General features: G+C 43.2%; 1 protein-coding gene across 1 annotated transcript in view; it reads right to left on the bottom strand.

Annotated features, from left to right (window-relative positions):
- cfap54 (cilia and flagella associated protein 54) overlaps positions 1–22,136 on the bottom strand; it is a 139,350-nt gene that overhangs the window by 83,025 nt on the left and 34,189 nt on the right. Inside the window, exons 16-29 of the mRNA XM_065008111.1 lie at positions 19,800–19,965; positions 19,434–19,529; positions 19,091–19,212; positions 18,580–18,771; positions 18,102–18,194; positions 16,525–16,710; positions 16,155–16,279; positions 15,857–16,004; positions 15,439–15,594; positions 15,091–15,213; positions 12,442–12,567; positions 7,224–7,356; positions 5,358–5,453; positions 4,459–4,585 (exon numbers count right to left, since the gene is read on the bottom strand). Of these exons, the coding sequence (XP_064864183.1) occupies positions 4,459–4,585; positions 5,358–5,453; positions 7,224–7,356; positions 12,442–12,567; positions 15,091–15,213; positions 15,439–15,594; positions 15,857–16,004; positions 16,155–16,279; positions 16,525–16,710; positions 18,102–18,194; positions 18,580–18,771; positions 19,091–19,212; positions 19,434–19,529; positions 19,800–19,965 (1,889 nt within the window). The remainder of the gene's footprint in view (positions 1–4,458; positions 4,586–5,357; positions 5,454–7,223; positions 7,357–12,441; positions 12,568–15,090; positions 15,214–15,438; positions 15,595–15,856; positions 16,005–16,154; positions 16,280–16,524; positions 16,711–18,101; positions 18,195–18,579; positions 18,772–19,090; positions 19,213–19,433; positions 19,530–19,799; positions 19,966–22,136) is intronic.

Raw genomic sequence — 22,136 nt, forward strand, 5'->3', positions numbered from 1 at the left:
TTATCATAGGTACACTTCAACTGTGAAACACGGAATCTAAAACAAAAAGCCAGAAAATCACATTGTATGATTTTTAAGTAATTTATTAGCATTTTATTGCATGACATAAGTATTTGGTCACCTACCAACCAGTAAGAATTCGGCTCTCACAGACCTGTTAGTTTTTCTTTAAGAAGCCCTCCTGTTCTCCACTCATTACCTGTATTAACTGCACCTGCTTGAACATGTTACCTGTATTAAAGACACCTGTTCACACACTCAATCAAACAGACTCCAACCTCTCCACAATGGCCAAGACCAGGGTGTCAGGTAGGGTGGAGGTGATATGATCCTTGACCAGTCTCTCAAAGCACTTCATGATGACGGAAGTGAGTGCTACTAGTCATTTATCTCAGTTACCTTAGCTTTCTTGGGAACAGGAACAATGGTAGCCATCTTGAAGCATGTGGGAACAGCAGACTGGGATAAGGATTGATTGAATATGTCCGTAAACACACCAGCCAGCTGGTCTGCGCATGCGCTGAGGACGCGGCTGGGGATGCTGTCTGGGCCTGCAGCCTTGCGGGGGTTAACACGTTTAAATGTTTACTCATGTTGGCTGCAGTGAAGGAGAGCCCGCATGTTTTGGTAGGGGGCCGTGTCAGTGGCACTGTATTGTCCTCAAAGCGAGCAAAGAAGTTGTTTAGTTTGTCTGGGAGCGAGACATCATGGTCCATAGACCCTGCCACATACCTCTCGTGTCATTGCCGTTGAATTGCGACTCTACTTTGTCTCTCTACTGGCGCTTAGCTTGTTTGATTACCTTGCGGAGGGAATAGCTACACTGTTTGTATTCGGTCATGTTTCCGGTCACCTTGCCCTGATTAAAAGCAGTGGTTCGCGCTTTCAGTTTTGCGCGACTGCTGCCATCAATCCACGGTTTCTGGTTGGGGAATGTTTTAATAGACGCTGTGGGTACAACATCACCGATGCACTTGCTAATAAACTCGCTCACCGAATCAGCGTATTCATCAATGTAGTGGTTCGACACTATGCGGAACATACAGTGCCTTGCGAAAGTATTCGTCCTCCTTGAACCTTTGCGACCACATTTCAGGCTTCAAACATAAAGATATAAAACTGTATTTTTTGTGATGAATCAACAACAAGTGAGACACAATCATGAAGTGGAAATACATTTATTGGATATTTCAAACTTTTTTTGGGCGTGCAAAATTATTCAGCCCCCTTAAGTTAATACTTTGTAGCGCCACCTTTTGCTGCGATTACAGCTGTAAGTCGCTTGGGGTATTTCTCTATCAGTTTTGCACATCGAGAGACTGAACATTTTTCCCATTCCTCCTTGCAAAACAGCTCGAGCTCAGTGAGGTTGGATGGAGAGCATTTGTGAACAGCAGTTTTCAGTTCTTTCCACAGATTCTCGATTGGATTCAGGTCTGGACTTTGACTTGGCCATTCTAACACCTGGATATGTTTATTTTTGAACCATTCCATTGTAGATTTTGCTTTATGTTTTGGATCATTGTCTTGTTGGAAGACAAATCTCCGTCCCAGTCTCAGGTCTTTTGCAGACTCCATCAGGTTTTCTTCCAGAATGGTCCTGTATTTGGCTCCATCCATCTTCCCATCAATTTTAACCATCTTCCCTGTCCCTGCTGAAGAAAAGCAGGCCCAAACCATGATGCTGCCACCACCATGTTTGACAGTGGGGATGGTGTGTTCAGGGTGATGAGCTGTGTTGCTTTTACGCCAAACATAACGTTTGTCATTGTTGCCAAAAAGTTCAATTTTGGTTTCATGTGACCAGAGCACCTTCTTCCACATGTTTGGTGTGTCTCCCAGGTGGCTTGTGGCAAACTTTAAACAACACTTTTTATGGATATCTTTAAGAAATGGCTTTCTTCTTGCCACTCTTCCATAAAGGCCAGATTTGTGCAATATACGACTGATTGTTGTCCTATGGACAGAGTCTCCCACCTCAGCTGTAGATCTCTGCAGTTCATCCAAAGTGATCATGGGCCTCTTGGCTGCATCTCTGATCAGTCTTGTATGAGCTGAAAGTTTAGAGGGATGGCCAGGCCTTGGTAGATTTGCAGTGGTCTGATACTCCTTCCATTTCAATATTATCGCTTGCACAGTGCTCCTTGGGATGTTTAAAGCTTGGGAAATATTTTTGTATCCAAATCCGGCTTTAAACTTCTTCACAACAGTATCTCGGACCTGCCTGGTGTGTTCCTTGTTCTTCATGATGCTCTCTGCGATTTTAACGGACCTCTGAGACTATCACAGTGCAGGTGCATTTATACGGAGACTTGATTACACACAGGTGGATTGTATTTATCATCATTAGTCATTTAGGTCAACATTGGATCATTCAGAGATCCTCACTGAACTTCTGGAGAGAGTTTGCTGCACTGAAAGTAAAGGGGCTGAATAATTTTGCACGCCCAATTTTTCAGTTTTTGATTTGTTAAAAAAGTTTGAAATATCCAATAAATGTCGTTCCACTTCATGATTGTGTCCCACTTGTTGTTGATTCTTCACAAAAAAATACAGTTTACTTAATACTTTCGCAAGGCACTGTATCCCAGTCCACGTGATCAAAGCAATCTTGAAGCGTGGAATCCGATTGGTTGGACCAGCATTGAACAGACCTGAGCACGAGTGCTTCCGTTTTTAGTTTCTGTCTATAGGCTGCGAGCAACAAAATGGAGCCATGGTCAGCTTTTCCGAAAGGAGGGCGGGGAGGGCTTTATATGCGTTGCGGAAGTTAGAATAACAATGATCTAGGGTTTTACCAGCCCAGGTCGCGCAATCGATATGCTGATAAAATTTAGGGAGCCTTGTTTTCAGAATAGCCTTGTTAAAATCCCCAGCTACAATAAATGTAGCCTCAGGATATGTGGTTTCCAGTTTACATAGAGTCCAATTAATTTTTTTCAGGGCCGTCGAGGTGTCTGCTTGGGGGGGATACACATGGCTGTGATTATGATCGAAGAGGATTCTCTTGGTAGATAATGCGGTTGGCATTTGATTGTGAGGAATTCTAAGTCAGGTGAACAAAAGGACTTGAGTTCCTGTATGTTGTTATGATCACACCACGTCTCGTTAATCAAAAGGCATACACCCCGCCCTTCTTCTTACCAGAGAGATGCTTGTTTCTGTCGGCGCGTTGCGTGAAGAAACCAGGTGGCTGTACCAACTCCGATAGCGTGTCTCGAGTGAGCCATGTTTCCGTAAAACAAAGAATGTTACAGTCTCTCTGGAAGGCAACCCTTGCTCGGATTTTGTCTACCTTGTTGTCAAGAGACTGGATATTGGCGAGTAGTATGCTCGAGAGCGGTGCACGATGTGCCCGTCTACGGAGCCTGACCAGAAGACTGCCCCTTCTGCGGCGCGGTTGTTTTGGGTCGCCGGCTGGGATCCGATCCATTGTCCTGGGTGGTGGGCCAAACAGAGGATCCGCTTCAGGAAAGTCGTATTTGTGACGCTCAATGCACTGCAAGTCCTGCCTCTCAAATCTCCTCTTTGGTTTTTAGCATATACCCACGTGCCATCTCCTCACTGGTTTTAGGAGCACATACCCACGTGGGTGATTGAAAGATGAACTGACGTCCACACTCCAGTCAGTAACGCACCGTAAAGCTGGTAGCCAACCTCCATATAAAGCCCAAAGAAGTAAAAAAGAATGCTGTGGAAGGAGGAGAGATGACGAGAAAGGAATTCGGTTTACCGTTTTATCTGTGTATTAATTGTCGCAGTAGAGGACTTGTGCATTTCAGGTAAAATAACAACCAAATGTTTATATCCCAGGACCAGCTAGCTAAATAAATGCTTAATGCTTTTCGACCTATCCCCAAATTAATATAATTGGTTCAGTTTGTTATGATATTTCAACCTGCGTGTCCTGATCGTGTCTGGTGTGGGGGTACAAAATCAACACGGGCATTATGGAGCACGCAGGGGTGCGAGCGGTTTGGTCAGCTTGTCAGTGTTAGGGAAAATATATCTAAACTAGGAAGTCGCCTTTCATCTCATGTTAATACTGTCTGTCTATGGCAAACAGAAAGTGTTTTTTTGTTTAAAATATATTAATTATTTTAGATTACTGGCTATTAACTTATCTCTGAATGTGTTACAATGACGAAACCACTCTCTCCTGCTGCGTTAGTTGTTAGTTAGAGTTCAGTCAGGAGTTGATGGACAGTTGGTAGAGCAAATGAAATGATAGGAGGGACAGCCCAGCTTCAAGTGGTGTCAGATTTCACATCCTGCTACACACAGGCAGAAGAGACATACTCCTGTGTCTGTGTGAATCCTACCGTGTCCACAGATCGATTTATAAGCAAAAATGTCTGTCAGAACCACGCAAGTCCACTAAACTGGTCCACAGAGGTCCACGCAGGTCCACTAACTAAAATGTGATAATAGTACTTAGAGGGCGGTACTATACAGTACCTGCTAAGCCAGCCAAATATGTCGTGTCCCCACTGCAGGACCAGCTCTAGATGGTCTGCCTGCATGGTCCTCTGGAGCAGCAGCACAGCAAACTCCATGAAGCACGCCTTGCGCTTGAACTTCATCACTGAAACACAGGCCAAATACTCATTGATCATACAGTACAGACAGACACATACACAAAGTGCCTTCAGAAAGTATTCATACCCCTTGACTTATTCAATATTTTGTTGTGTTACAGCCTACATATATTTTTTCTCAAAAGGTGAAAACATGTTTTTAGAAATCTTTACACATTTATTGAAAATAAAATATAGAAATATCAAATTTACATAAGTATTCATATCCCTGAGTCAATACATGTTAGGATCACCTTTGGCAGCGATTACAGCTGTGATTATTTCTGGGTAAGTCTCTAAGAGCTTTTTACACCTTGGATTGTACAATATTTGCACTATTATTGAAAAAATGTAATCTTTGTCAAATTGCTTGTTGACCATTGCTAGACAGATGATTTTTAAGTCTTGCCATAGATTTTCATGCCGATTTGACTCAAAACTGTAACTAGGCCACTCAGGAACATTCAAGTAGGTCTTGGTAAGCAATTCCAGTATATATTTGCCCTTGTGTTTTAGGTTATTGTCCTGCTGAAAGGTGAATTTGTCTCCCAGTGTCTGTTGGAAAGCAGACTGAACCAGCTTTTCCTCTAGGATTTGCTTGTGCTTAGCTCTATTCCATTTCTTTTTATCCTAAAACACTCCCTTGTCCTTGCTGATGACAAGCATATAAAATGAAGAAAACGTCAAGGGCTGTGAATAATTTCTGAAGGCACTAAACACCTAGGGAAGACAGGTACAGTAAACACAGAGGGAAGACAGATAGGGTTAATAAATACGTACAATCTTTGAAAGCAGCCTTCAGAGGGCTGTTGGTGACGATGGGGTACAGCAGAATGGGGTCCTCCTGTCCAGTCAGTTCATGAGCATGGGCCACCGCTAAGAATAATGTACAAGAGAAGAGAATATAATAGAATCAATCCATATTCAATGATACATATACAGTGGGGCAAAAAAATATTTAGTCAGCCACCAATTGTGCAAGTTCTCCCACTTAAAAAGATGAGAGAGGCCTGTAATTTTCATCATAGGTACACTTCAACTATGACGGACAAAATGAGGACAAAAAATCCAGAAAATCACATTGTAGGATTTTTTATTTATTTATTTGCAAATTATGGAGGAAAATAAGTTTTTGGTCACCTACAAACAAGCAAGATTTGTGGCTCTCACAGACCTGTAACTTGTTCTTTAAGAGGCTCCTCTGTCCTCCACTTGTTACCTGTATTAATGGCACCTGTTTGAACTTGTTATCAGTATAAAAGACACCTGTCCACAACCTCAAACAGTCACACTCCAAACTCCACTATGGCCAAGACCAAAGAGCTGTCAAAGGACACCAGAAACAAAATTGTAGACCTCCAACAGGCTGGGAAGACTGAATCTGCAATAGGTAAGCAGCTTGGTTTGAAGAAATCAACTGTGGGAGCAATTATTAGGAAATGGAAGACATACAAGACCACTGATAATCTCCCTCGATCTGGGGCTCCACGCAAGATCTCACCCTGTGGGGTCAAAATGATCACAAGAACGGTGAGCAAAAATCCCAGAACCACACGGGGGGACCTAGTGAATGACCTGCAGAGAGCTGGGACCAAAGTAACAAAGCCTACCATCAGTAACACACTACGCCGCCAGGGACTCAAATCCTGCAGTGCCAGACGTGTCCCCCTGCTTAAGCCAGTACATGTCCAGGCCCATCTGAAATTTGCTAGAGAGCATTTGGATGATCCAGAAGAAGATTTGGAGAATGTCATATGGTCAGATGAAACCAAAATATAACTTTTTGGTAAAAACTCAACTCATCGTGTTTGGAAGACAAAGAATGCTGAGTTGCATCCAAAGAACACCATACCTACTGTGAAGCATGGGGGTGGAAACATCATGCTTTGGGGCTGTTTTTCTGCAAAGGGACCAGGACGACTGATCCGTGTAAAGGAAAGAATGAATGGGGCCATGTATCGTGAGATTTGAGTGAAAACCTCCTTCCATCAGCAAGGGCATTGATGATGAAACGTGGCTGGGTCTTTCAGCATGACAATGATCCCAAACACACTGCCAGGGCAACGAAGGAGTGGCTTTGTAAGAAGCATTTCAAGGTCCTGGAGTGGCCTAGCCAGTCTCCAGATCTCAACCCCATAGAAAATCTTTGGAGGGAGTTGAAAGTCCGTGTTGCCCAGCAACAGCCCCAAAACATCACTGCTCTAGAGGAGATCTGCATGGAGGAATGAGCCAAAATACCAGCAACAGTGTGTGAAAACCTTGTGAAGACTTACAGAAAATGTTTGACCTCTGTCATTGCCAACAAAGGGTATATAACAAAGTATTGAGATAAACTTTTGTTATTGACCAAATACTTATTTTCCACCATAATTTGCAAATAAAGTCATTAAAAATCCTACAATGTGAATTTCTCATTTTGTCTGTCATAGTTGAAGTGTACCTATGATGAAAATTACAGGCCTCTCTCATCTTTTTAAGTGGGAGAACTTGCACAATTGGTGGCTGACTAAATACTTTTTTGCCCCACTGTATAATATAATATTGCCAATCAACAACAGTTGATAGTAATTTGTTTTAATGTCTACAATGTTACAAACAGGACAGTTAGCACAGGACAGTACAGCAAAGGCCTGTAGCATCTCATACCCCTGCTCCAGGCTGAGCTGTCATGCTGCATGAAGGTTCCAGTCCTCTTGTTCTTCATGGCACTGCCCTCCAGAGCCTTCATCTGTTCATTCTGCTCCTCCTCTCCCTGGATGCTGCCTGCCTTCTTCATCAACTTCTCAATCCGGTCATACGCACACACACACACACACCAAGGTTTCCATTAGCCGGCTTTTGCCCCCCCCCACAAAAAAAATTGTCCGGGAGAAGAAAACAAATCCCATTGTGAAGTAATGCATTTTAGCCTATCCATACCAATAGATGTAACACGAGATGCAAATAGTCTGGATAGCAATGCAAATAGTCTGGATAGCCCATTGATTAGCTGTTCAGGAGTCTCATGGCTTAGGGTAGAAGCTGTAAAGAAGCCTTTTGGACCTAGACTTGGCGCTCCAGTACCTGCTACCGCTCCAGTGCGGTAGCAGAGAGAACAGTCCATGACTAGGGTGACTGGAGTCTTTGACAATTTTTAGGGCCTTCCTCTGACACCGCCTGGTAAAGAAGTCCTGGATGGCAGGAAGCTTGGCCCCAGTGATGTACTGGGCCGTACGCACTACCCTCTGAAGTGCTTTGCGGTCGGAGGCCGAGCAGTTGCCATACCAGGCAGTGATGCAACCAGTCAGGATGCTCGTGCCCTCTTCACAACTGTCATAGTGTGTTTGGACCATGTTAGTTTGTTGGTGATGTGGACACCAAGGAACTTGAAGCTCTCAACCTGCTCCACTGCAGTCCCGTCAATGAGAATGGGGGCGTGCTAGGTCCTCCTTTTCCTGTAGTCCACAATCATCTCCTTTGTCTTGTTTACGTTGAGGGAGAGGTTGTTGTCCTGGCACCACACGGCCAGGTCTCTGACCTCCTCCCTATAGGCTGTCTCTTCGTTGTTGGTGATCCATTTGCAGGATCCATTTGCAGAGGGAGGTGTTTAGTCCCAAGCTTAGTGATGAGCTTTGAGGGCACTGTGATGTTGAACGCTGAGCCGTGGTCAATGGGAAAGGGCAGTGTTGAGTGCAAGAGACCGCATCATCTGTGGATCTGCTTCCGGGTTAGAGTCCCGCTCCTCGAAAGTGGCAGCTCTACTCATTAGCTCAGTGCAGATGTTGCCTGTAATCCATGGCTTCTGGTTGTATGTACGTACAGTCACTGTGGGGACGATGTCATCGATGCACTTATTGATGAAGCCAGTGACTAATGTGGTGTACTCCTCAATGCCATCGGAAGAATCCCGGAACATATTCCAGTCTGTGCTAGCAAAACAGTCCTGTAGGTTAGCATCTGCTTCATCTGACAACTTTCTTATTGACTGAGTCACTGTTGCTTCCTGCTTGAGTTTTTGCTTGTAAGCAAGAATCAGGAGGATAGCATTATGGTAAAATTTGCCAAATGGAGGGCAAGGGAGAGCTTTGTACGTGTCTCTGTGTGTGGAGTAAAGGTGGTCTTGAGGGTTTTTTTCCCCCTCTGGTTGCACATTTAACATACTGGTAGAAATTAGGTAAAACTGATTTGAGTTTCCCTGCATTAAACTCCCCGGCCACTAGGAGCGTCACCTCTGGATGAACGTTTTCCTGCTTGCTTATGGCCGTATACAGCTCATTGAGTGTGGTCTTAGTGCCAGCATCGGTTTGTGGTGGTATATAAACACCTACGAAAAATACAGATGAAAACCATCTTGGTAAATAGTGTGGTCTACAGCTTATCATGAGATACTCTACCTCAGGTGAGCAAAACCTTGAGACTTTCTTAGATTTCATGCACCAGCTGTTGTTTACAAATATACATAGACCGCCACCCCTTGTCTTACCAGAGGCTGCAGTTCTATCCTGCCGAATAAGCTTAAAACCCGCCAGCTGTACGTTATTCATGTCGTCGTTCAGCCACGACTCAGTGAAATATAAGATATTACAGTTTTTAATGTCCTGATGGTAGGAAATACGTGATCATAGTTTGTCTATTTTATTATCGATTGATTTTACATTGGCTAATAGGACCGATGGTAAAGGTAGATTACCCTCTCGGCGACAGATCCTTACAAGGCACCCGGACATTCGTCCTCGATACCTCCGTCTCTTTCAGCTGTACGTTATTAATTTCATCGTTCAGCCACGACTCAGTGAAATATAAGATATTACAGTTTTTAATGTCCCGTTGGTAGGAAATTTGTAATCATAGTTTGTCTATTTTATTATTGATTGATTTTACGTTGGCTAATAGGACCGATGGTAAAGGTAGATTACCCTCTCGGCGACAGATCCTTACAAGGCACCCAGACCTTCGTCCTCGATACCTCCGTCTCTTTCTCCTGTGAATGACGGGGAAGAGGGCCTTGTCGGGCGTCTGAGGTAAATCCTTGCCGTCCGACTCGATGAAGAAAAATAATTCCTCCAGTACGGGGTGGGTAATCGCTGTCCTGATATGTAGAAGCTCTTTTCGATCATAAGACATGGTGGCAGAAACATTATGTACAAAGTAACTTACAAATAACGCGAAAAAACATACAGTGGTTGCTCAACTAAAAGTTTTAATTATGCTGCGGGATTTAGAGGTAATTTGTGGTTTAGTACGGTACTCTGCGTCATTACTTCTTTGCTCCAGACCAGCGCAAGGGGGAGTTAGAGCACTGATTATGCTTTTGGGTCCCAAGGTGCTACTGTGTCTCTAACTGACAATGAATGGGTGACATAAACCAATGATAATTGTGCATGACTTCAAAATTGAATTTCAATGAACTGAATGATGAGGATGAAGAAGGTGATTGAATTTAGAACAATAGTGTTAGAATTGCTATTCCTCTGTCCTGCACATGCACACCCGGAAAGATACACTTATTTAATTTGTTACTACTCGTCAGTATTACTTACTAATAAAACTGTTGTTACACTAAGGTTTTTATTCTAAGAGAAACGTAGACTACAATTAGGGTGTGGAAATGTTAGGATTATTTTGCTATTACTGTAGTACTGTAGCCTACTCCCGACCGGTCACATTGTACAGCGCCTGAGTGGCGCAAAGTTCTAAGACACTGCATCACTGCGTTTACTGCGTTTCTACAGGTGCTGGTTCAATACCTGTGCCGGCCGTACACACTAAATTGCCCTTTTCTCAAAAGTGATTTTTCAAGTGTATCAGCTTCCAAAGCAGAATTACTTTCCGATTGTTCCTCAAAAATGCAGTGTATGATATACCAAGATGTAGCTCTGAGTCTCTACTTTTTACCAATGTTAAAAACCCAATTTCAAATGTTGCTACATAAATCCAGGTGGTGAGTCACAATTTCTTCAATGATCAGTAAATTAAAATGCTGCTGGTTAAATGTCCGGAAACCATGACACACACACAAAGCGAAGAGCACAATCCTCAATGTGACATACAGTACCAGTCAAAGGTTTGGACCCACGTACTCATTCCAGGCTTTTTCTTTATTTTTTACTAAATTCTGCATTGCAAAATAATAGTGAAGACATCAACTATGAAATAACACATATGGAATCATGTAGTAACCAAAGAAGTGCTAAATAAATCCAAACAAATTTTAGATTTGAGATTCTTTAAAGTAGCCACCCTTCGCCTTGATGACAGCTTTGCACACACTTGGCAATATCTCAACCAGCTTCATTATATATTCACCTGGAATGCATTTCAATGAACAGGTGTGCCTTGTTAAAAGTTCCTTTGTGGAATTTCTTTCCTTCTGAATGCGTTTGAGCCATTCAGAACTCGCTTGGGCCAAGAAACACGAGCAATGGACATTAGACCGGTGGAAATCTGTCCTTTGGTCTGATGAGTCCAAATGAGAGATTTTTGCTTCCAACCGTCTTTGTGAGACGCAGAGTAGGTGAAAGGATGATCTCGGCATGTGTGGTTCCCACCGTGAAGCATGGAGGAGGAGCTGTGATGGTATAAGGGTGCTTTGCTGGTAACACTGTCAACAATTTATTTAGAATTTTAAGGCACACTTAACCAGCATGGCTACTACAACATTCTGCAGCGATACGCCATCCCATCTGGCTTGCGCTTAGTGGGACTATCATTTGTTTTTCAACAGGACAATGACCCAACACACCTCCAGGCTGTGTAAGGGCTATTTGACCAAGAAGGAGAGTGATAGAGTGCTGCATCAGATGACCTGGCCTCCACAATCACCCAACCTCAACCCAATTGACATGGTTTGGGATGAGTTGGACCGCAGAGTGAAGGAAAAGCAGCCAACAAGTGCTCAGCATATGTGGAAACTCCTTCAAGACTGTTGGAAAAGCATTCCAGGTGAAGCTGGTTGAGAGAATACCAAGAATGTGCAAAGCTGTCATCAAGGCAAAAGGTGGGTACTTTGAAGAATCTCAAATATGAAATATATTTAGATTTGTTAAAGACTTTTTTGGTTACTACATGATTCCATATGTGTTATTTCATAGTTGATGTAGTAAAAATAAAGAAAAACCCTTGAATGAGTAGGTGTCCAAACTTTTGACTGGTACTGAACAACGTGAGGCTATTTGAAGTATAGGTTTTTTTTCTGTAGTGATTCTTTGAATCCTCTGCTTCATTTAGACAACATGGTAATTAACAGACAAAACACACTATTGATGTGTGTAACAGGGGCTTAAGTGTGGGACGTTACCATAGTAATGGGGCCACTCAAGCCTAGTCACGTCTGTGTGAGATTTTGAATCTGACAACTGACTAGGAGTAGACCATGTCTCTTTGCAAGCAGTTGAGCCAACTCCAACTAACATTGAAAAACAACCAAGCTCGTGAACAAAACAATGTAAATAGCCAAGAAACACGTGGACAAAGTCTCACTTTGTAGGCTTTCGAGTAAATTATACCAACTTTCATGCAGCTCACCAGCCAGTCATTGATGCTGCGTGAGGTGGGATATAGGATACTTATTTCTATGAAACAAAACTGCAGAAATACATGGAAAACAGCTACTTCATTTTATAAATTGCAACTCGCAAGTGCTCATACTTGACTTCTGACTCTATTATTTTTATTAGCAAATGCGAATGTAATGCTCACAATGTAAAGCCCTGCAAATTGACCACCCGCCAACGTGGCTGGTGGAATAGACATTCTTACCCACCAATACCAAAATCTACCGGCATTTGGCGGGTGTTAATTTTATGCCCTGCTTGGGCTGTAAATGGAGGTGTGCTTTGATGAGTAATTGATTAAAAGGCAGTATAGGTTACAGTGCAGTACATACCCCGTCTGGCTCCACTGGAAGGGGCTTACTGGGTCCCTGCACGGTCTCCAGGATATCACGGAGGACTTTCTTTCCCTGTTCGATCACTGTTGCTGCCAAACGGTGCTTCTCCAGGGTGCGAAGGGCCTATGGGTTAGTAGAAGACTGGTCTTAATAGATCTAGATGTATGGAACTCGCACACACGCACTGAGTTAAAACCTTTTCCAGCTCTCCCTCTTTGGTTGGTATATAGCTCAAAGGCCCAAAACGGAACAAACAGCCGTATCCTTACAAACACTTTGGGTGGCTGCGCAAAATCTTCTTCGGCTCTTCTTCTTTTTCACACACATACACACACTAGGGTTTAATAGCGGGATCCGGGTTACCGAATGCATTTCAATTAACAGGCGTGCCTTCTTAAAAGTTCATTTGTGGATTAACTTTTTGTGGTGTCACACCCTGGTCTTAGTATTTTGTGTTTTCTTTATTATTTTGGTCAGGCCAGGGTGTGACATGGGTTATATTATGTGGTGTGTTTTGTCTTGGGGTTTTGTAGGTATTGGGATTGTGGTATAGTGGGGTTATCTAGAAAAGTCTATGGTTGCCTGAAGTGGTTCTCAATCAGAGGCAGGTGTTTATCGTTGTCTCTGATTGGGAACCATATTTAGGCAGCCATGTTTTTTTTTGAGTGTTTCGTGGGTGATTGCTCCTGTCTTTGTGTTTGTTGCACCAGAGAGGACTGTTTCGGTTTTTCACGTTTATTGTTTTGTATTATGTTCATGTTTGAGTTTTTTCTTTATTAAAGAACATGAACACCAACTACGCTGCATTTTGGTCCGATCCTTGCTACACCAAGAAGAGAACCGTTACATGTGGTTAATTCATTCCTTCTTAACACGTTTGAGCCAATCAGTTGTGTTGTGACAAGGTGTGTGTGTGTGGGGGGTGTATAAAGAAGAGAGCCCTATTTGGTAGAAGACCAAGTCCATATTATGGCAAGAACAGCTCAAGAATGCAAAGAGAAACGACAGTCCATCATTGCTTTAAGACATGAAGGTCAGTCAATCTGGAAAAATTCAGGAACATTGAAAGTTTCTTCAAGTGCAGTCACAAAAACTATCAAGCGCTATGATGAAACTGGTTCTCATGAGGGCCATAGGCATGGAATATCCAGAATTCCCTGCAGAGGATACATTCATTAAGAGTTGCCAGCCTCAGAAATTGCAGCCCAAATAAATGCTTCACAGACACATCTCAACATCAACTGTTCAGAGGAGTCTGTGTGAATCAGGCCTTCATGGTTGAATTTCTGCAACAAAAAAAACTACTAAAGGACACCAATAAGAAAAGACTTGCTTGGGCCAAGAAACACGAGCAATGGACATTAGACTGGTGAAAATGTGTCCTTTTGTTAGGAGTCCAAATTAGACATTTTTGGTTCCAACCGAACAGATGATCTCATGTGTATGTGTATTTCCCACGGTAAAGCATGGAGGAGGAAGTGTTATTGTGTGGGGGTGCTTTGCTGGTGACACTGTCTGTGATTCATTTAGAATTCAAGGCACACTTAACCAGCATGGCTACCACAACATTCTGCAGTGATACGCCATTCCATCTGGTTTGCGCTTAGTGGGACTATCATTTCTTTTTGAACAGGACAATTACCCAACACACCTCCAGGCTGTGTAAGGGCTATTTTACCAAGGGGAGTGATGGAGTGCTGCATCAGATGATCTGTCTTCCACAATCCCCCGACCTCAACCAAACTGAAATGGTTTGGAATGAGTCAGACCGCAGAGTGAAGGAAAAGCAGCCAACAAGTACTCAGCATATGTGGAAACTCCTTCAAGACTGTTCTAAAAGCCTTCCTCATGAAGCTGGTTGAGAGAATGCCAAGAGTGTGCAAAGCTGTCATCAAGGTAAAGGGTGGCTACTTTGAAGAATCTAAAAATCTAAAATATGTTCATATTTGTTTAACACTTTTTTGGTTGCTACATTATTCCATATGTGTTATTTCATAGCTTTGATGTCTTCACTATTATTCTGTAATGTAGAAAATATAAAAAATTAAGAAAAACCCTTGAATGAGTAGGTGTCCAAACCTTTGACTGGTACTGTATATATTTTAGACTGCTGGACTAAACAAATCTTGGTTGACCAACAGCCTATCAACCAAACAATCTACCAGTCAACTAAATGGGGTCAGCCCTAAAACAGCCACAACCTTCCCAAATTCCCCCGGGAGCCAGGTGCAAGCGGAGAGAAAAGGGCCAACAAGTGACATCTTTCAGTGAAAGGTAGATTAAAACAAATGTAATTTTCACTAGACCGCATAATATTTTTACCAGTTTGCCAACAGTGCTTCATAGGCCTACATTAATAGGCTACACCAACAAAATAATATGGTGACTCTGAGAGAACTTTGAGTTTATTAAATTGCAACAAATACAACAAGAAAACTTTAGATTAATGTGTTAATTTCTCCATTTAGAGTGGTATAATCATTTCAGTTTCAGTTTTATTCACTGGTAATATATGTTTTTAAATAGCACCTTCGGTTTGAACGGGAATACCGGTATGCCCGGTAATTTCTTGGCTTTTCTCGGGAAGGAAAATTTGTAGATTCTCTGGAAAATATTATACTCCGACACACACAAACACATGGTTACCTTGGCAACATAATATGTTATACAGGCTATCATGTGCAGGAGAGACTCTGAGGTGGTGGCTGAGCGTTTTTGTTTGACAACTCCTGAGATCTCTGTCAGCACCGCCAGGCACTTCATCAGCACCTGGAAGAGACATACAGCAATGTGATAATCATAATAGTAAAGCAATCATTTACAAACAATAAGCAACATTTTTCCAAAAACTATTAAAAAGCATGCTAAATGGAGAATCTACATCGAAGGTGCTTAGACATACACCAATAGGCTTAATCTGGGTCCAGGAAACAGTGAGTCATTCAGAGCCAAGAGTCAATCAGGAAGGAGCTCAGTAGGTTTATTGTACCTTACCTGTACAACAGGCTCTGCTGGGATCTGGTGAAACATGAGCGGGGCCAGCAGGCCATAACACCCCACCACAGCCTGAAGGGCAGCGCTGCTGTCATTCAGCCAGAGAGCCAGGTCTATGGCCACCAGCATCCGCTCACACTCTGCCAACCTGGCCTCCTGAAGGGGATAAAAGTAAACACAGCTGCCATCATACCACCCTCTCTAACATCTCTCACTGTCATGCTTGGTTCTCTCTCAGAGTCACATATATTACATTCTGAAAAATCCAAATTCCACATGTGACTCCCACGCAGGGACTCTTGGACTTTCCCTTTTTCTTATGACGCACCAAGTAAAATAAACAAATGTCCTTGCCCAGTTTACAGCCATGACCATAAAGGAGCCATCCATTTAGGAAACAGTGCCTTAGTGTACTTACCTGTCCCCAAATGAGTGGTCCCCCGTCACTGAGGGTGTCACAGAACAGCGCACCCTCCTGGATGTGGATCTCTGTCTGCATCAGGATGGAGGAGAGGAAGAGGTGGAGGAGGAGAGGAGAGGAGCGCTGCAGAGTCTCCAAACGCAGCCTGCAGAGGAGGAGGGGGGGGGGGTGAGAAAACGAGAGGTAAATCGGGTGAAAGAGGGGCTAGATTAACAAGAGCCATGACAGAAAGGAATGTGAGGGAATAAGTATCTCAAACAAACACATATCCTCAGTCAGAGTGTGTTGTCCTCACTTGGTCTGAGCTAGCCCCTCTAAAGTGGATCCTGGCTCTTGAAGACCTTTAGGCTGGTTGAAGTGGCTCCACAGTTCACTGCAGGCTCTCTTGGCTAGAGCGTGTTGCCCTGTCTGGTACGCTGCCTGCATGGGACACAACACAGACAGGGAGAGAGGGTCCTACAGTCACCAGATTATACATAGAGGAACCCACACACACTAAATAAATCGGTGACTTTATATATGGCCGAATCCTAACGTGAGATGTGTGTAGCTATAACCCAAACTTTCTCACTAGTCTTTGATTGACAAACACAGCTACAGGATTTGAATATCATGTTACATGATAAGTCTTTGAGGTGTGAGTGTTAGGATTCCTTTCTCAGTACCTGTGCCAGGTGTGCCCAGGTGGTGAGCAGTGGCAGAGGCAAGGAGGCTAGCAGAGGCCTGGTTGTCTCTCCAATGGCATTGCCCACCAGTTTACCCCCGGCGTTGTAGGCTGCTACAGCAAACACATACTTCTGGTTCGGCTCCAAGCAGTCCACTCGTAGCAGTCGCTCCCCTGATGCAGGAACCTGGGCAGAAACACAGGGACAGAGAGTTTATGAAAAATCTAGCCATTGAAATAGAATAAAAATATATTCATTCTATTTCTATGAATCTAGCTAGGCCAACCATGAGTACAGATGTCTTGGGAATAATTAGTGGTGGCCAATTTTCCCTCTAAGCTGCACATGGGCGCGCAGCTCCCCTTGGACTGCTGCACAGAAGAAATATCAGCCTACGCAGAGAAGCACCAGAATGTACATCACTCAACTTTCTAGAGTTTTCCCTTTAGTTAACACTATCAACGTTTCCCGTTACTGTGGGAATTGTGCTCAAACCAACGCAATTTTAGCCACTTTCAAAGTAATATATTGAAGCAAAATTAACTATGCAAGATTTAGGATTCTAAACTCACCGTGCGAGAGATTTTCTTATAGGCAGAGCACATTGGAGTAGGATTCTATTTGGAGTAGGATTCTATTGCATTGACAGGCACGACTCAGGCCTTAATCTACACAGACCGGAGGGCCATAATATGCAAATAGTCATTGCCATATATGGATCTGCCATTCACTTTGAACTGGACTGTGTTTACAGCATGAGCAGTCGTGAGTAGAAGTGATTGTTTTGAGATCAAAGTGAGAGCTGCATGTAGCCACCTGTGCACATTTGTTCATATTCTTTGCTAGTTAGTGAGTTATTAGCCCAGTTATAGCTAATTTCTAGCCAACAATGGGGGAGTGGTTGCTTCCTACAAGACATCTTTGAAAAGCAAGTCAGGTGAAGAGTTTTTCTATGTCTTAAAGGGGAAGTGTTGTATTTTGAGACGGCTATGTAGCCAATAGGCAGATTGCAGCATAATTTGTCTGACTTTCTGTAATAATGGGAATAATAATTAATTACATTTTGTAAGGTGGTTTCTTTCATCAAACAACAAAACATTTTCAGTCACCTCTTTGTCTGAAGGACAAGTGGATAAACAGGTTAATGTCAAGTCCTGCATGTTTTTGTTTTTTTCAAAAGTCTCATGTAATGTAGGCCTACATTGAACACTACACATGTGCTGCTACTGTAGCATTGTTTCTGATGGTAGGCCACTCTGGTAGGCCAACATTATGATCAAATAGCCACAGTAGGCTACTTGGCCACTTTTAAAAACACCCTTTAAAGCAGGTACAGCCTCAGTGTTCACAGTAAACATGCGGCAATAATTTTTACAACGTTCAAGTTTGCACTCAGCAGACCTGAAATTTGGCCAGTGCTGAAAACAAATTGAGGAAACATTGGTGGGGCTGCATTGAAAAGCAACATAACTGTAATACATACCCATGGCCATATAAAATGTGTACCTGAAGAGGGCAGCAGACAAGGTGAGAACTTGCTGTGTAGGTGTCAGTAGACATTATGTAGAGTAACTTACCTCGTCTCCAGTGCCCACCAGGTTGCTGTCTCCTAGTCTGACTTTCAGGTTGATTCCCTCAGCCTCACGTGCATAGATATGGTACCAGCACACCTGCACCACACCGTGGAGAGACAACATGCTACTGTTTATATACTATGATACTATCCTTATAATATATAATACTATCCTTACAGTAAAACACTATCATATGAATCCCTAAAATAGCACCCACAAAGACATACAGTATGTCATTCTTCCCAGATACAGTATGAGTAAAATAGCACCCACAAAGACATACAGTATGTAATTCCTCCCAGATACAGTATGAGAGTAGCATAAGAACATTACTGCCCCTACTTCAGACTGTACTTAGAGTGACAGTTGCTCTGGATATGATCCTCATGATTCCAATCATAATGATCACCATCCTCATACTGTAAGCTACACACTGACTGATCCAGACAGGAGTGTCTGCTTAGTGTAGACATCCTATCACCTGTTCCTCCAGGGCGTAGGGTGCAGGGGTGAAGGTCATGGAGTGGTAGGTACGGGACAGGAGGATAGGGGAAGGAGGAGGTCTAGTGTTTCGCTCCTCCTCTCCTCCTCTCTCCTTCCTCTCTGACGGACCAGAGGAGCTGAACAGCTTCCTCTCCTCCACCTCTGCCTTCTCTATCAAGACAACAGCCTCCTGTGACCAACACAGGGAGGATACAAGGAATGGGTGAAAACCTCAATGGTGGGCAAACCTCAAGTAAGGCTAGCAGAACTAGCTATTTATTGTGTATACCAACTAAAGGCATTAGTCATTCTCTTGTAATGTACATATCAACGTGACGGACAAGCGAAGCATTTTTATAGAATGGCATTTGTGATATAATGTGTCTCCAATCATAATGTGTCATATCAACAGTAAGACTAGCTGTTGTCATTGGCATCGGCTAATGGGGATCCTAATAAATCAAATCAAAATCAACATGATATTCAATTGACATTTTCAGTGTCTTTACCTCTAGCAGTCTCTTGGTGGTGCTGCTGTTCTGATCCTTCCTGTGGGACAGCAGAGCCTTCTGGACCAGGAACAGAGCTATGGAGATCGTATTCTTTCTGATCCGCTCCAGAAGCACCGACTCTGTAAACAGAGGTTTTAGGGACCACACAATCATTATCACAATAATTGGCAATATGTTCTGTTTATAACTAATGCATTACCTAAATACTGATTCATGAAGTAATCAAACTTAAGCACAATATCAGCTTGAAATACACAACTGCTTGTGTCAAAGCTGAAAACCTGATGCAGCCATGTAAAGTATGGAGTGCAGGGCCATGGTTAAGGGCTCTCAGTCTCACCTCCTCTGGCTCTGTTAGCCATGGTCTCAGGTATGTCCACACCACCAGGGGGCCTCATAGATCTCCTACTGTCACCAGCATGCTGCTGCAGCTCAGCTAAGGGAAGGGACACAACACAGCACAGCACAGCATACAGAGTGGATGGGTCGAGGGGAAGTGAGGATGGCAGATTTGAGATGATGAGCATGACAATAACTCTTAAGAAGAGGGGGACACAGGTTTGGTTTTGTGTACGTTTTCGATGAGGATGAAATAGAGGATGTCTTGGAAAAGCAGGAAATCCTGATTAATCTGGTGGGGAAAAAATCACAGAAAAGCATTCTGGGATGGTGGAGGACTATCTGTCTGGAGGCCTTGCTGACATACCTGGGAAGGTGTTGAGCAGCTTGAGGGAGACTCTGTGCTGGACAGACAGCAGTTCCAGATGCAGGTCCATGGGGACCAGAGAGAGAGAGAGAGACAGGGAGGGACTCTTCACCCTCTCTCCCTCTCCTCCTTCTGCAGGGGAATGCATGTCCGGCCCAGCAAACTTCTGTAAATAGAGAATGATGTGTGGTGAGAGACCTGGGCCAAAATAGCTGTCATCTCGGAGGTGGTTGTGTAGAGTCTTGCACAATGCAAAGCACCTAGTGAAAAGCATTAGTCTAGCAATGCAATAATACATTATCATCCTTACTATCAGGTAGTAGGGTGTCTACCCACAGTGGGTGAAAACGTGCTTTAGTGATTACATTTATAACATATATTTTACCAAAACAAATATGATTATTCATGTTCTAAATTGTTCAGGTTTTTTTCTCTCTAACATTTCATTAACAGTATATCAAAAAAGTTGGATTTCGTAACCCAATACATCCGATAATAATCACCAAGCTCTGTTGACAGAGCGGTGGGTGCATCTTTCTCGCCTCAACTTTTGAGGATTTCACATGTTGTGGTGGTCGTCTTCATAGCTGTTTCCGATGGTTGCAAAAAGGTAAATTAGCATGACACAAGCTGAATTAAACATAAAAGGCTTTGAAAATAAAAAGCTTGGGGTAAGCTCAGTGCTCATTTGACATTTTACAGCTTGTTTTTGTGAGAAATCTTTGAAAAATAACAGGAATTTCGGATGAATAAGAAGCGCATACACTGAGTATACCAAATATTAGGAAAATATTCCTAATATAGAGTTGCGACCTCCCATTTCCCTTGTACTGCCTTCAGAACAGCCTCAATTCGTCGGGGAATGGACTCTACAAGGAGTCGAAAGCGTTCCACAGAGATGCTGGCCCAAGTTGACTCCAATGCTTCCCATAGTTGTGTCAAATTGGCTGGATGTCCTTTGGGTGGTGGACTATTCTTAATGCACCCAGGAAACTGTTGAGCGTGAAAAAACCCAGCAGCGTTGCAGTTCTTGACACAAACCAGTGCGCCTGGCACCTACTACCATACTCCGTTCAAAGGGCACTTACTGTAAATCTTTTGTCTTGCCCATTCACCCTCTGAATGGCATATACAATCCATGTCACAATGGTCGATGCTTAAAAATCCTTCTTTAACCTGTCTCCTACCCTTCATCTATACTGATTGAAGTGGATTTAACAAGTGACAAAAAAAAAAAAAAAAGTCAAAACTTTGTAGAGCCACCTTTTGCAGCAATTACAGCTGCAAGTCTCTTGGGGAATGTCTCTATAAGCTTGGCACATCTAGCCACTGGGATTTTTGCCCATTCTTCAAGGCAAAACTGCTGTTTGGATGGGTTGGATGGGTTCTGCTGGTGTACAGCAATCAATAAGTCATACCACAGATTTTCAATTGGATTCAGGTCTGGACTTTGACTAGGCCATTCCAAGACATTTAAACGTTTCCCCTTGAACCACCCAGGTGTTGCTTTAGCAGTATGCTTAGGGTCATTGTCCTGCTGGAAGGTGAACCTTCGTCCCCGTCTCAAATCTCTGGAAGACTGAAACAGGTTTCCCTCAAGAATTTCCGTGTATTTAGCGCCATCCATCATTCCTTCAATTCTGACCAGTTTCCCAGTCCCTGCCGATGAAAAACATCCCCACAGCATGATGTTGCCACCACCATGCTTCATTGTGATGAGAGGTGTTGGGTTTGCAACAGACATAGGGTTTTCCTTGATCGCCAAAAAACTCCATTTTAGTCTCATCTGACCAGGGTAACTTCTTCCATAGGTTTGGGGAGTCTCCCACATTTACATTTACATTTAAGTCATTTTGGCGAACACCAAAAGTGTTTGCTTATTTTTTTCTGGACACTCTTCCATAAAGCCCTGCTCTGTGGAGTGTACGGCTTAAAGTGGTACTATGGACAGATACTCCAATCTTCGCTGTGGAGCTTTGCAGCTCCTTCAGGGTTATCTTTGGTATCTTTGTTTCCTCTCTGATTAATGCCCTCCTTGCCTGGTCTGTGAGTTTTGGTGGGCGGCCCTCTCTTGGCACATTTGTTGTGGTGCCATATTCTTTCCATTTTGTAATAATGGATTTAATGGAGCTACGTGGGTTGTTCAAATTTTCTGATATTTTTTTATAAACCAACCCTGATCGATACTTCTCCACAACGTTGTCCCTGACCTGTTTGGAGAGCTCCTTGGTCTTCATGGTGCCGCTTGCTTGGTGGTGCCCCTTGCTTAGAGGTGTTGCAGACTCTGGGGCCTTTCAAAACAGGTGTATACTGAGATCATGTGACAGATCATGTGAC

Source organism: Oncorhynchus nerka, linkage group LG23, assembly GCF_034236695.1.
Source record: "Oncorhynchus nerka isolate Pitt River linkage group LG23, Oner_Uvic_2.0, whole genome shotgun sequence".
Taxonomy (NCBI): Eukaryota; Metazoa; Chordata; class Actinopteri; order Salmoniformes; family Salmonidae; genus Oncorhynchus; species Oncorhynchus nerka.